Source organism: Gigantopelta aegis, chromosome 10 (genome assembly GCF_016097555.1).
Source record: "Gigantopelta aegis isolate Gae_Host chromosome 10, Gae_host_genome, whole genome shotgun sequence".
In the NCBI taxonomy this organism is placed as follows: Eukaryota; Metazoa; Mollusca; class Gastropoda; order Neomphalida; family Peltospiridae; genus Gigantopelta; species Gigantopelta aegis.
The window spans coordinates 67,163,899-67,180,055 of NC_054708.1; the positions used below are offsets into that span (position 1 = coordinate 67,163,899).

Here is a 16,157-nt window from a genome sequence, read left to right on the forward strand (position 1 = left end):
GAATAATTCTGTAACAATCTCTAAACTTGCATTGTGAATATAGCAACATATTGTAAAATGTTCCCTGATAAAGGTAGTGACATCTGTGATCTTAACTTATTTATACCATGATAGCTTTAGATCTAATGAGTTAATTTGGCTAAAACATTTCATTAGGAACCAATTCTGCCTTTTTGTTTTCAGCCAGCACCTTGTGAAACTGCCATCTGCCAAGTCCATGTATGCTACCTACATTTTTTTTGGTGTTTTTAATTAGTAGGTGGCAGGCAATGATTTTCAGCAGCTGCTTATACCACCACCTACTATTCATGCCCACAATAATTATACACCTCTCTGCATTCATTAGATATAGCCACCTACACCTGCTACCTGGTAAATGCAAATTTAGATGAAGATGGCTACTTTCTGTTCCACACAATAAAATGTATAGTCTTTAGTTTAAGTCCTATTAGAAACATGAAAATAGCTGTCACCCACCTATCGTCAGTGACAGACCGCTGAAGCTGGGAATGTCTGTCTGTTTCTCGTGCAAATGTTGCGAAACCCTTCCTGGCACTCTCGTGATACCTACAACCCAGCCCAATTTCAGTGGTCTTCACTCTTGGTACAAAGCCCAAGTATCCAGGCATGGGTGGTTCCAGAAGAGACCGTTTGTCCTCTAAAAAAAACAATACCACACAAATACATGTAAGAGTGACTGCATACAGAGATAAAAATTAGACTGGTAAAATTTATGAAAAATTTACAGGGTTTTGAAAATTTGAAAAGAAGGTGTTTTTGTGAGCTTTTCATCAAAGATCACAGAACAGGAAAGGGTTTCTTCCCTGGTAGTACTAAAATTTGTAATTCTTCTCTAAAAATAATGTGCATCAAACATGTTGATTTTGTAATGATATTTTATGCAAACAAATTTTAAAAGTGTTTAGTAGCATTAAGTCCATCCTTCTAGTGTATGGTGTGGTAATGAAAATTATCATGAAACAACATGAGTTATTTATAGGTTGTATGGTTGTACTATCACAAGTTACTAGTTTTCACAGACCAAATCAATTCCTACTGGTGATAAAACTATATATTATGTAATAAAATTGAAATAAGTAGCATACAAATTCGGTCAACTTACATTAAAGACTAGGTTATCAGAGGAAAGTCTGAAAACTTCTCCATTTTTAAAAAATTATCTGAGATAAAAAATATAAAAGAAAAGTTGGAAAAATCAATAGCAAATGTGTGTGAACTCACCAATAAAGGTAGGTCTTGTAGGGTGGGTGTCTCTGTAGAGGTTTAGTCTGTCTCGTACAAGTGGGTCACATGATATTGCTGTCAGTCTGGGGTAACTTAACATCTGCCGTCGGATATCATCTGTCTTGAACTCTTTCTTTTTTTTCGCGCTGATGTGTTCATCGATAGACAAGTCACACTCGTTCTTGTATGTTGCACCAAACTTGAATGGAAGGGTGGGAATATATCCTACAAACAGAAACTGATATATACCAAACAGCTTGCAGTAAATATAGACCAATATATTTGCCTTAAAAGTCTTTATTGCTATTTTCATTCCTTTTTTCATGTTTGTTAAAGCGGCAGTATCCGGAATATTTTTATTATTTAAGCATATAGAACAGAAAATCCAATTACGTTTGGTGCATATATGACGCCACACTCTGCATTGGTTTCACTACGCTGGCTTATCCAGGTCAAAAACAAAGAAAAAAAGAAATGTTTTATTTAACGACACACTCAACACATTTTATTTACGGTTATATGCCGTCATATATATGGTTACGGACGACACAGATTTTGAGAGGAAACCCACTATCGCCACTACATGGGTTACTCTTTCCGATTAGCAGCAAGGGATCTTTTATTTGTGCTTCCCACAGGCAGGATAGCACAAACCATGGCCTTTGTTGAACCAGTTATGGATCACTGGTCGGTGCAAGTTGTTTACACCTACCTATTGAGCCTTGCGGAGCACTCATTCAGGGTTCGGAGTCGGTATCTGGATCAAAAATCCCATGCCTCGTTTGGGATCCGAACCCAGTACCTACCAGCCTGTAGACCGATGGCCTAAAGGTAAAAAACAAAGCCAGTATTGACTGGCTCCTACTGATCTCGGTTTTCATTGGCTTATCACAAGTGAGGAATTCCCCAACAAAACTGAACAAATTTAACTGTCTTGATTGAGGAATCGTCTCATATCTCCAAAACATATTTATATCCATAGAGGTATGGTACAACGCCTTTCCAGGGGTTGGTGGGTGGGGGATTTGCCTTGAAATTTTGACAGTGGCCAGCTGGGGGGTTGTTATTAATTACGTAACGCTCTAAGGGTAGAGGAAGAGGGTACTGTGTTCGATTTAAGTAACATTTTTCAAAACTATATGTTATTTTTATTCATTACTTAGACCTAAAAAGGTGTTTTTTGGAAATGCGCGGTCAGTCTAGGATCGATCCCCATCTGTGGGTATATAAAAAACCATGGTATGTGATCCCTTGCTAAAAAAAAATGTAGGTTTCCAAGGCGCGTGTGCAGGGATTTCAGCGGGGGTTGGGGTTATAGACTGTGTTAAGCAAAGTTTATATGGGGACATGCTCCCCCAGAAAATACATTTAAATTTTTTTAAAGCTTGGGCAAGTACGGGTTTCGACCTCCAATACCCTCCTCCTGCACATGCACCTGATTCCTCTCAAAGATTATATATCAAAATTACCAAAGGTTAGACATCCAACAGCAGATGGAAGGAAGGATAGGATGTGTTTTATTTAAGGACGCACTCAACACATTTTATTTACGGTTGTATGGCGTCGGATGATTATTAAATCAATATGCTCTAACTTTGATGTCGTTAAACATCCCCTCCCTAACTTTACCCTTTCCAAACGAAAGAATATTTATTTGAATTTGTCGAATTTAACACGTAAAATTAAGAAGTGAAAACGTTCATGGTCTACTTTAGTATATTTTATTAAAAAATATATACATGATTAATATGTTACCAGTATACAAACTAAACTTTGAAAGTTCTACTAACACTTTATAAAATATTAATTCTGAAATAGGAAGGTACGATTGTCGATAATACGTTGTCAAGATCAAACCGGTTTTAACGAAAGACTAGTACCGTATCCTCAACCGAACGTTCTTCGTACAGCGCAAGATTTCTCTTTTAATTTTTTGAGATGAACCCTACAATTTGAAATTGGCAAACGCATGTATTAACTGAAACTGACAACAGGCTGTTGTTTATGGCGTCACAGGCGACAAATCAAGTGTATACTTTTGACGATCTCCGTTCATAGCAAACACACACGAGTTTTTTAAAAGTGCATTTGAGCTTGTATTTCCAGAGACTGTAACTTTAACAAACAAGGTGTTGCTCAGTAGTAGAGTACTTGTATGAAGTTTAATGTAGGATAGATTCCATTTAATAGTTCCAACAACCTACAATTAAATTTATGTTACTTTCAATATATTTTAATTTTAACAGGTTGAAAATAATATTAATTTATTACTTTGAGGCACAAACTCACTTTTTTTCAAAATTTTAAGTATTTTTATAAAAGCAAATGTAGCCGTAATCAACATCAATCAAGACAGTTAAATTTGTTAAAAAATGCGAAATCTCACATGATTTCTTGTTGGGGAATTCCACACTTTTGATAAGCCAATCAACCAATTATTCAAATCAGCTGTCAGTGCCATTCAAAAATAATTGACACCATTTTAAAATATTTTTATTACAAAACAAGCGGCCTGTGTCAGCCTAGGCCTGCAGCAAGTTAACTTTACATGAAAAAGGTAATAAAAAGTAGAAGCAGCACACCTGTATAGCCTGGAACCATGTCCTTGGTATATTTGTTGTCACCTGTTGATTCAGGTAACTCATTTTTTAAAACCTCGGGCTGTGGGAAACAAACTGTGGTCGGGGCTCTGAATTTTGGAAACTTCTGAAAATAAATTTAGATTGCAACATATACATGTTTTAGATCACAACTATGTGAATATTTATTGGATATTTTAAATTTGACAAAAATACAAACTGGCATTTCTCCCATCCCTAGCTATGCAAGACAGACCCATTCCATGACGTCAGCCCATACGAAATAAATCTGTCTTGTATAGGCTATAGCGTCATTGCGTTTACCATGGGGAGTATAATGTTATTGGTAATACATGACATCATATTAATCTGAGTTGGTTAGTTTTAGATTGATATTTTGTTATTAAAACCTTCATTATAAAAGTTATATTATTAATTTGTAGTGTTAACACACAAAACAGACGCAGGAAATATGATAGTGTAGTTTATTTATGATAAAATTATCAAATAAAGAAGTTAATTTTTCAGCCGTCTTTGTTTGTTCGGATAAAATAATGGTTTATTTATCAAATGGAAAAAGTGCATCCTCGGTGGTTGACATTTTGACACTGGGACTCGACAAACCTTGTCCTGGGTTGAAATTTCCACCACCTTGAGTGTACTTTTTCTATCCCACATGACCACATACAGTGGAGTCTATTAATAAAACATAGTACATGTATTAGCAATAAATAAATAAAACAAGCATTCTGAAAGTAATGCTAAAGCAATACAAATCCCCTACCGAACCCAACAATGTTTTGTATCTCCTAAATTCAAGGGCCTTACTTCTGTAAAAAGTGGGTAAATCACCATGAAAGTTAAACTTGATCTGTAACAGTACATGATAAATCTACACACAAAATTTCAGGTCAATATCTAAAGGCCTTCTGAAAAAAAGGTTCGGAAAACAAGTCCAAGGGCCATAACTGTGTAAATTGCTATGAGAGTTAAACTTGATTTATAACAGTACATGATAAATCTACACACAAAATTTCAGGTCAATATCTAAAGGCCTTCTGAAAAAAAGGTTCGGAAAACAAGTCCAAGGGCCATAACTGTGTAAATTGCTATGAGAGTTAAACTTGATTTATAACAGTACATGATAAATCTACACACAAAATTTCAGGTCAATATCTAAAGGCCTTCTGAAAAAAAAGGTTCGGAAAACAAGTCCAAGGGCCATAACTGTGTAAATTGCTATGAGAGTTAAACTTGATTTATAACAGTACATGATAAATCTACACACAAAATTTCAGGTCAATATCTAAAGGCCTTCTGAAAAAAAGGTTCGGAAAACAAGTCCAAGGGCCATAACTGTGTAAATTGCTATGAGAGTTAAACTTGATTTATAACAGTACATGATAAAGCTATACACAAAATTTCAGGTCAATATCTAAAGGCTTTCTGAAAAAAAGGTTCGGAAAACAAGTCCAAGGGCCATAACTGTGTAAATTGCTATGAGAGTTAAACTTGATTTATAACAGTACATGATAAAGCTATACACAAAATTTCAGGTCAATATCTAAAGGCTTTCTGAAAAAAAGGTTCGGAAAACAAGTCCAAGGGCCATAACTGTGTAAATTGCTATGAGAGTTAAACTTGATTTATAACAGTACATGATAAAGCTATACACAAAATTTCAGGTCAATATCTAAAGGCTTTCTGAAAAAAAGTCCAGAAAAATATATGACAGACAGACAGAGAGTCAAACAGACAGAAGGATGGAGATGAAACCTATAGTCCCCTCTGGCTGGACCAGAAGGGGACTAATAATACCTACACTAATAAACAATAAATTACAGTGATGAGTTCCATGTTTAATAGGTATTTATAGGTGCTAATACAAAATTAAGGTTTAGGTGCTAATACATAACTAAAGGGGAACAATTCATCAGAATTTATGGATTTGAGATGATGACTTCCATGAAAGAGGTGGGATTTAGCTGTCAGTAGAGTACTTGCCTGAGGTGTGATGGCTCACAGATCAATTATCCTCTATAGACCCATTTTTCCCCATCCAACTAGCATTTCATGATGGGTGCATCAAATGCCATGGTATGTACTGTCCTGCCTATGGGAAAAATACATTTAAAAGGTCCTTTGCTGCTGTATCAGTAGTATAGGAGTAGCTCATGTTGTGACAACATGTTTCTCCTGTCTGTCTGTCTTTCTCTCCAAAGTATCGAAATAACTATTTGTTAAATAATACATATCAATTAAGATGTAACATACAAACAGCCTTGGTGGTGTCGTGGTTATGCCATCGGCCATAATGCTGGTAAGTACTGGGTTCACAGCCTGGTACCAGTTTCCACTCAGAGTTTTAATGACTCAATGAGTAGGTGTAAGATCACTACACCCTTTTCTCTCTCACTAACCACTAACAACTAGCCCACTAACCACTAACAACTAGCCCACTAACCATTAACAACTAACTCACTGCCCTGGACAGAGCCCAGATAGCTGATGTGTGTGCCCAGGACAGCATGCTTGAACCTTAATTGGATATAAGCACAAAAATGTTCAAATGAAAAATTAAAATGTAACATACAATATGAATATAACATTTCTGACAGGGTGATAGTGATGTTGTGATGGTTGTAATACCCCTAAGTTCAAGAGTCACAACTTTCTCAAAAGGGTTAAAATTACATGAACGTCAAACTTGATCTGTAGCTCTACATGATAAAGACATACACAAAATTTCAGCTCAGTTATCTTGATGCATGGCAGTGTGAAAACCTGTGATGGTTGTAATATTTCCTAAGTTCAAGGGCCATAAATCTGTCAAGAATGGAACAATTCCCATAAAACTGAAACGTGATCTGTAAACCTACTTGATATAGTTACACATATATACAAGTTCAAGTGACCTTTATCCAAACTGTAGATTCACATTAAACCCAAACTGGTCTGTAACTCACTCCATGCCAAATGTCAGCTCAATATCTTGCAAGAAAAGTCCAGAAAACTATGCCTGTTGTAACATCTCCTAAGTTCATAAAATGGGCAAATCATGATAACACTCTCAACTTGATCTGTATCTCTACATTGTAATAGACCGTGGGCCCACTATAACCCCCCCTGCACCTCCCCCCCCCAAAGGATTTTTCAAGATGAGTATATCTTTGAAGCCTATCCATAGACATATTCAAATCAGCTTGTCTGCAGGCAATCTGTTGGTGGGTGTGCCTGTAGGGCACGTTTGAGTGTAGGCACCCTATTTATTTTTAACAGGGCAAATTTCTGATCAAGGTGAATGTTCCACATAATTTTCAAAAATATTTGAAAATAATTCTGGACTATATCACTGCTTTTACTTTAAAGCTAGGTTACTGGTGAATGTATTCCACAAAAATAATACATTTTTGGCATCTGACTAAGCAGTGAGTCAATGAATTTGAAATGTCCTGAGTATTACAAACATAGTATATGAAAAAACTGCATGGCAATGTTCAAGTTAACATCCAGACATATTTTGAACAGGTTTAAGGCCAAATTATGAATGGTATTCATGCTAAATTACATGTTCATAACAACAAACCACAAAGCAATGCAATATATGTGGTATGGATATAGTACTGGGGGTATACTTACCAGCAAAAGTTACACAGTTCCCGATATACGTAATTCTCTATGTACATGTGTATATCTACATACCGTACCTAAAACATTCTGACCCTTTTATTATTGTATTGTATTTAATATCTGAAGGCAGCATTACTTAAATATGGTGCAGTACATGCTGTCTAAACCATTTACATGGATATTTTGAATATTTTTATATTACACACGAGTCTTACAAACATAAAAAGTGAATTTACATGTACATGTACCATCTAGGCAAGTCTGCATTACATATACAATTTATCTGTCTCACAACAGTTCATCTTACAATAGCTAGGTTTTTGTTGCTTTTTGTAATGTTTTAGAATTGCAGTTCTATTTATATTATGCTTAACTTATGTTTTGGTGTATATATTTGATATCTACATAGAATATTGTCATCAGGCAAATATCTAGCACTATAAAAATCTAACTTTCATTCCCAATTCTCAATCATTTTATGTGACCCAAATATGATATATGTGAAGTTTACAATTTTCTATTTCTACATCCTTTTATTCTATTAAGTAGTTGTTAATAACAATTACAAAACAATATAATATGAGGTATGAATAATTATATACTTCTCAAAATAAGTTACTAGTAAGCACTGCCAGAAATGTATTAATTTCTATGTATACACATACTTAGGATTGCCTGAAGCTTTTATTATTAAAAAACCCCAAATTGACCTGGCTTTTTTCTATAACATACTGAGGCTTCATTATTCAAATATGGTTAAGTATATGGAGTTTATATACTATGTTCACAAATTTATGAAGATATCCCTCTGTTCTTAGTATCAACCAATTATAAGTACCTTTCCTCGGCATGTGTGTTAAAACATTTACAATTCATCTATCTCACAGAAGCTTGTACTATTTTTAAAAACATATTTGTATTTAAATTGTGCTTAATTTATGATTAGGTTTATATAATTGACATCAGATATAGTCATCAGGCATATCTAGTACTTGACTTTCTTTCCTATTTCAGTCTTATCATCTGACTCAAATATAATATCTATTATGTTCACAATATCTGTAATTTCTTATTTTGTCCTCTGGGCCTTTGCTCTTGTTCCTCCCTCAGTATGGCAACAGCTCTTGTTATCAGATCACAAACCATCCAATTCAGCTTCAGTATTCTTTGCACATTTCTCAGCCATTTCTATGTGGTTGAGGAATACCCTGGACTTTGTGATGTGACTAATACCATATGAGACCATGGCAATTTGCTCTCTTCCAATTTGCTCTATTGGTACAGCATATTTTCAGGGAATATCTACTGGATGGAAGGTTTGCAACTAATCCACAGTAGCATAATAACAGCATTCATGGTTTGGCACTAAATTTCTCATGTGAAAGGGGTTCTTCCAAGCCACACTTGATCTAAGGAATCCCTACAAAGGTCTTAAGAGACTAGAAGACCATTTAAATGAAAAAAAGAAACCTCTGCCCTCAGCTTCTTGGGAAGAGGGTTCTATTTGTGAGACAAAATACATGTTTCAAACGCAAACCATGTCTGAGGGTGTTGTAAAGTGCACAAGAAAATGCAGAAACAAAGATTATACTTCAATGTCTGTACATTGCTGCCAGTTCACCATCCCAGATACAGACATTTGTATACACTCAATTTGGCAACAAGAGGCATCTTATAGATGTGCACAGCATCATTAAGGATGTAGGGAAGACACCAACTAGCAATTCCAGCTGTGCTTGCCATTACTGGCTATGATACCAACAGTGCTTTTATGCAGAATGGAAAACTGGAGGTTTTGAACATTCTCAAGCAACACCAAGACTTCCTTGAAATGTTGTTCGCTCATGGAAGTTCAGCAAAAATTGATGTTCATATATTTAAGAAGCAGATCATTTCATATACCTTCTCTATGGGAGTGCAGGTGCGAATAACATACAAAAACATCATGACTTGAGAAATATCTGGAAATGTTTGTTGCCAAACCAAGGATGATAATATTGAACTACAGTAGAGTATAAATCAGCCTTCCCCACTCTATATGTATGTATTCACTGAGAATGCTCTGAGAATGCACATAAAGAGAACAAATTGCCAAGTTGTCATTTGGTATCAGTCATGCCAGGCATACCAGGCTATTCCCCAACCAAATTGTCATATGGCTGAGAAATTTTAGACGGCACACAGAGATGAAATAGTGATATGATACCATGAGAGCTGATGGACATACTGATGGGGGAACCAGAGCAGAGCCTGGAGAAGGAGAATACCAGAAATTGTGAACATGACAGACATACTTTAATTGCATGAAAATGCAAAGGAATATAAAAGGAAGTCAAAACTTTCCTAAACAATATTTGATGTAGAAACTAATTATATACACTTGAGCATAAGTTAAGCACAATGTAAATATAAAGGCAAATCTAAAAATATTACAAACACAGACTAGTATAAGATGAACTTCTGTGAGACAGATGACTTGTACATGTAAATTATGGTAGGTACACAAAACTGATGCTTTAAATTTTTAACACTGGTGTTTAGTAAAGAGGGACATATTCATAATATTGATGCACATACATGTATACTCAACAAAATTAATTAAGGGCTAGTAAACTTTCTTATATTATAATATAATTCTTTGTTACTGTCATATTATTTTAGCATGTTTTGGTCATATATATGGCTTCTATACATTGTTTCAGTAAACTTTTACTGGTTATACACGCAAAAAACACTGGGATTTCACATACTTATGAAAAATATTGAAATGAGCATTAGGCAAGTATTTGTTACACATTTGTTCAGAATGTTTTTTGTCATTGTGTTCCCTCAAAATTGTTATTTAAGTCATTAAGTTTAAGAACATGCCACAATGCTGACAACTTTCAACGGAAGAAGTTGTATTTTCCCCCATATTTAAAGGAAAATGCTAAAATATCTATTGGACCTTAATTAATTTTGTTGAGTATAGTATAGGCAGATATACTGAACCATATTTGAATAATGTTGCCTCAATATATTAAATACAGTGCAATTTTTAATAGTAAAAGGTTCAAGCAGCCCAAAATCTGTGTAAATATAGAAAATAATGCATTTCAGGCATTGCTTAACTTTTGCCGATGAGTATATCATTATTCATACCACATATTGCATTGTTATTTGGTTTGTTACTATTAACATCTAGTATAGGATGAATATCATTAATTTTGGCCTTATATCTGTTAAAAATTTATATGGATGACAACTTTATCACTATATTTAATTTTTCAATATAGTGTTTTTGGGACACAAAATGTGCAACAGTACCCCCATTCAAATGGCGATATTTTTTTAATCCACCAACATTTTTGCTGCAGACAAGCAGATATTAAATTCATATATAATGAGGTATCTAAAAATACTTGTCTCCAAAAATCCCGGGGGGGGGGGGGGGGGGGGGGGGGGGGTTTCGGTATGTGGCCCATGGACTATAAAGCTATACAAAAAGTACAGCTTAACAGCTTGAAGCATTGCAAAAATCAAAAAGGTCCAGAAAACCATGTGGGACAGTTGTAATATTTAGTTTTTAAGTTCAAGGACCATAACTGTCAAACATGGGCCAATCCCCATAAAACTTGAACTTGATCTGTAACTATACACCGTAAAGATATCACCTGGGCTTTGAATCACACAAATTTAAGCAAAACAGGCTTTTTGTTTGTTTTGACCACACCAAGATCTTTTTAGTGAAGTAATGTTAAATTATTAATAGCTGATAAAGAGTTGTACATGTTCAGAAATGTATTTCACGATATTTTAAATTGAATCTATTGATTTTGAAGTGAAATGTTTTGAGTTGCCATGTTTGTACTTAATTTGGTTTAGCTTATTTTGGGCACACCCTTTATCACCTCAGCTTTGGTGCAATCTAAAGCCATGGATAGACACAAAATTTCAGGTATTATGAAAATTATGGGTAGATCAGTATGGAGTACTAAAGATAAGCATTCATACTGTGTTAAGTAAATCAATCGGGGCATCATTAAAGACAAAATTGGCTTCTAGTAATCTGACCATATAATTTTAGTATGATGAACATTCCCAAGTGGTAACTTTAAACCTTTTGTGCCCACAGGAAAATATGTTTTTGGGGTAAAATCATATTTAAAGAAAACCCTTTCTTATAAAAAGAATATGTACAGCTAGAAGTTTTTTTCAAAAAGTGGAATATTATGACTAGTGCAAGTGTTGATTTTTTAAATGCAATTTATTTTTAAAAATCTAAACAGTTGCCATGGTCTATAAAGGAAGTGTAGTTAGGCATTCTGTTACACCCATTACATTACATGCACTATGTATAGATGTACATTTACTTATGTGGTAACATGTTCATAAAGGGTGTCGTTAAATGAAACATTTCCTATCCTTTCATAAAGGATTGTAAACACATTAGTGACAAGGTGTTCATAACACAGCTAAATGATTTATTATTATTGAAAGGGTGTTGGTGTTGGAGTGACCGTATATACAAAAATATAAAAGCGAGAACCCATGTTAGAATGGACAACAAAAAGAAACACTTAGTTATGTGCCCATTCATGCTTGTAAGCTTTTCCTAATGAGCTATGCTTCAACCATAAGTTAAATATTAGATTTATGTTTCATGGTAGGGGGTCTGTCTCAATCAAGTGCCAAATCAAAGGGCTACTTGTATGTGAAGTTCTCTTCTATTGTATATTGCCAAGTAATAGATGTACGTTTCACGGTGCCCAATCATGGGTCAAGTAACAGGTTTTCTATTTCATAATGGAGGTGTGCTCCAACTATGAGCTATGCAGTACATAAAATTATTAACAGCCCCGTACCAGTAATTATAAGTATATAACAATACACCACAGCTGTGTTTTCACATCAAGCCTAAACAGGTTCTTATCACATCAATGGGTTCGGCTAATCCAAATGCTTTGTGCTTCAGTTCAATATGATCTAAACTGTAAAGTGCTTTCTAATACCACTACCATTGAGGCTCTGTAGATATGGCAGTCAAAAACAAATAACTCCAGTGAATGTTTAAGAAGAACACGCACGCACACAGTAGGCGTCAAGTTTGCATACCACCACGATTAAATAAAGGGCATTGTGTCAAAACACGAGCTGTAAAGTGAGTGAGAATGACGACAGTAGTAGAACACACATATCACAAGTCAATCAATCAATGCATATAATGTTATATATCATTCCTGTCATGGTCATATTCATACCCACACTTTAGCCATAGAAACAATCTCTGAATGGTTTACATGACAAACTGTAATATTCTATCTCATCTAGAAAGGAAAAGGACTGTGTGACTTAGTTTCTGAATAGCTCCCATTCCAGTGCATTATCTGATCGCAGGTGCCATATACCAGTACATATATAAAGGATACTCCCTGAGTGTCTGTTGATATCATAATTTATCAGCAACAAACCAATAACCTTATTGGTACTAAAGATGACGTCATCACGATTTGACAAACACAAAATGATGTCACATTGTTTAAAGCATTCGCGTTAAAGATTCTGTTTTCATTGTTAAATTTGTAATAAAATGTAATAAACAGAATAAATATCACTTTGGTTTTTGAAAATTATCAGTGAACGTGATTGAAATACAAAGTTATAGTGATATTCAGAATAGTGTGTAAAGTGGTTCACACCATTTCTATATAAATATACATTTATGTATATTGAAAAGAAAAGCGTTTTAGATAAAAACATAGCAGGGGTAATAAATTTAATAAATTTGCTACCAATTATTATCAAATTCATGTACCATGTGAAATAACTTTCATTTGTCACTCACTTGACAAGTGAAAATTATTTCACCCAGGACATCAACCCCTGCAATTAAGAAAATTACCATGGCGAAAAAAATAATGTCCACGGCTTTTTCCACAGCAATTATACCGGCAACATGTTTCCAAATCTGGACTGTAAGTAAATGTGATGAGGAGTGTGTTATTTGTTGTTTACCAAAGTGACCTAACAGTTAACACGAATAACATGGGCAGATCAAGAACAATAGGGTTGTAAAGGGATGACAATTTATCATGTACAGAATAGTCAGTCTGCAGTGACCTGCCAGTTCAGTCTTTATTTTTTAATTATATTACATTACATCAAAGTGTCAGAATATATTTAATGTGATATAAAATTAAAATAGTTTTCTTTAATAATGACAATTTTTATTAGGAAATCTATCACCAATACTGAAAGCCCCTCTGTCCCTCCCCAGCCCAAAGCCAAGTAATCAGGTAAAGTTTGGGTTTTTTTTATTTATTAGGCCACTGGGCACCAAACAAATGTTAGTAGCCTATATTTTGTCAATATAAATGACAGAGAAAAGTGTATTAAACTATCAGCAAATATGTATATATCTCTATATATATGTACATGTATATTTACAAACATCTCATCATCAGGCCGACCATAAAACTTCAAGTGACTTGTAGGAGTGTATGTTGAACATTTTAATGAATATAAAACATGCATACTGCACCATAGCTACCATTCAACAATGAATAAGCTGTCATCCCCTGTAATAATAATGGTACAGTTACTGTTTTAATATTTACTTTTAATTTGTTTTCAGCTTACTAAGTATATTTTATATTTAACAATAATGAAAAAATACATCTTGAAACAAAATTCTGATATGGTCTGCGGGGGAAAAAATTCCACGGAGAATGAAAAGCTCTGCGGCAATGTCCATGGCATTGCCAACTGTCACGGGTAATTGCAGGAGTTGGGGCATAAATATGATAATAACTGGTAACTTGTTTATTATCCTCTATATCTGTCAACATATGTTGGCCAAAATGTCATGGTTGAAAAATCCATGGCCAAAACATCCCTTCACCAGTGTAGGTTACACACAGAGTTCTTATTCTACCATGTTACTCACCTCGGATAGTAAATCATGTGTTTCATTTCCATAGGTCTGACCCATTGTGTACTTGATGTGTGGTATATAACCTCTGTACCTGAAAACACAACATAATATGCAGGATGAAGCTTGACAATTCGTTGACAAAAAACCCCAACAACACTGCCCTTGCCGCCACTCATTCTCTATCTTTAAAGTAGTTATAACTGCAAATTGTTAGCAGTAACATTTGTTCACAGATGCGGATCTAGGGGGCCCCCATGGGCCCAGGTCCCCACCCCCCCTAAATTTTGTGACAGTTATAATTTTATTATATATTAATTTTCATTTTTTTTACGATCCCCCTCCAAACCTCCTCCAAAGTTCCCTTGGCATTCCGCCTCATATCATTGGGGTCCCCCTAAATTGATTTTCTGGATCTGCCACTGGTTCATATATATATATATATATATACTGCATATAGCAAATATTAACTATTAACTATTATTACATAATGAGAATATATCTGTGATCTTAAAGGTCAAAAAACAGACAACACATGACATTCCACAAATAGTATTACCACCTCATGCATATCTACATGATTTCTGATTGGTTAATGTTACGTCATGTATGATTCCATTTGAGATCAAACTGTACTGATCTATGGTTTTGCGAACCCATAAATCATGATACTGCACTATTTCTGATGTTAAATGAAGAATCCCCTTAGCATTTACCATTAAGTTATAAAGACTTATTTTACTAGACTGCATAGTGCTTGACTGCTTAAATAATTAAACCTAGTCTGTGTATTTATATTTACTATTAAATGATTGAAGTAATAAAACAATTATGACACTGTAATGAGACCAATATGATGTTTTATGGAGGGGAAAAAATAAACATTGACCTTGGCCTCTGGCCTCGGTCAATATCTACAGATATCATATCGGCCTCATCATAGTGTCATAATGGCTTAATATTGCACTCAAGTCAGTTCCACTGGTCCAATCAAAAGTAATATTGTCCTCCATTTTAACCAGTAAAAACAAAGAAGAGAAAAAATTATATCCGATTAATGAGTAAATAACGTAATGCTGTATCCAAAGCTTATGTCATCACTTAGGCCTCTAAAAATTGCAAGAACGATTGTTTCATTCATGCAAATCTAATTTTATATAACCTATTTTTGGTCCAAGCAAGATTCATGGAATCATTTACATGGATATAACGGGTTATGCCAAAAGAAAATGTGTTAGCTGAAGTTACACAAATTTTCAATTCTTGGATCACTTATCTAGATGGCATATTACCAGGGCCAGTGCTTATAAAACTTAAAGTCTAGACTTTAATGAAGTCCAGACTTTAACGTAATGCTATTTGAATGGCACTGCCATGACGTTAAAGTCTGGACTTTATTAAAGTCTAGACTTTAAGGTTTATAAGCACGGGGCCAGATCAAATCAAAATTGCTGTCATAATTCTAACAGAAGACTAATGCATTTAAAATGACTGTTCACTATATAGAAAATCTCCTGCACATGAAAACATTGGCTGATTATGCAAGATCTAATGCCAAGGACTGAAGCAGACTTTCTATAATTGAAATATTCCTTTTCTTTATTATAATCTTACAAAATGTATTTCAAAGACTGAGTCTTTATTAAAACTCTTATATTTAACAGACTGAGTCTTCTTAAAGGAAGGGACAATTAAGGCATTTGGCCTGGTATGCATATTCAACGATATATAATGCACATTATTGCTTAATATCAACAAGTATAATCATATAGTTAATTAATAAAATGGTTAAA

The 16,157-nt window shown here is 34.5% G+C and overlaps 1 protein-coding gene across 1 annotated transcript in view; it reads right to left on the minus strand.

Annotated features, from left to right (window-relative positions):
- LOC121384579 (protein FAM166B-like) overlaps positions 1–16,157 on the minus strand; it is a 28,452-nt gene that overhangs the window by 5,004 nt on the left and 7,291 nt on the right. Inside the window, exons 2-5 of the mRNA XM_041515035.1 lie at positions 14,380–14,458; positions 3,828–3,951; positions 1,243–1,470; positions 478–658 (exon numbers count right to left, since the gene is read on the minus strand). Of these exons, the coding sequence (XP_041370969.1) occupies positions 478–658; positions 1,243–1,470; positions 3,828–3,951; positions 14,380–14,458 (612 nt within the window). The remainder of the gene's footprint in view (positions 1–477; positions 659–1,242; positions 1,471–3,827; positions 3,952–14,379; positions 14,459–16,157) is intronic.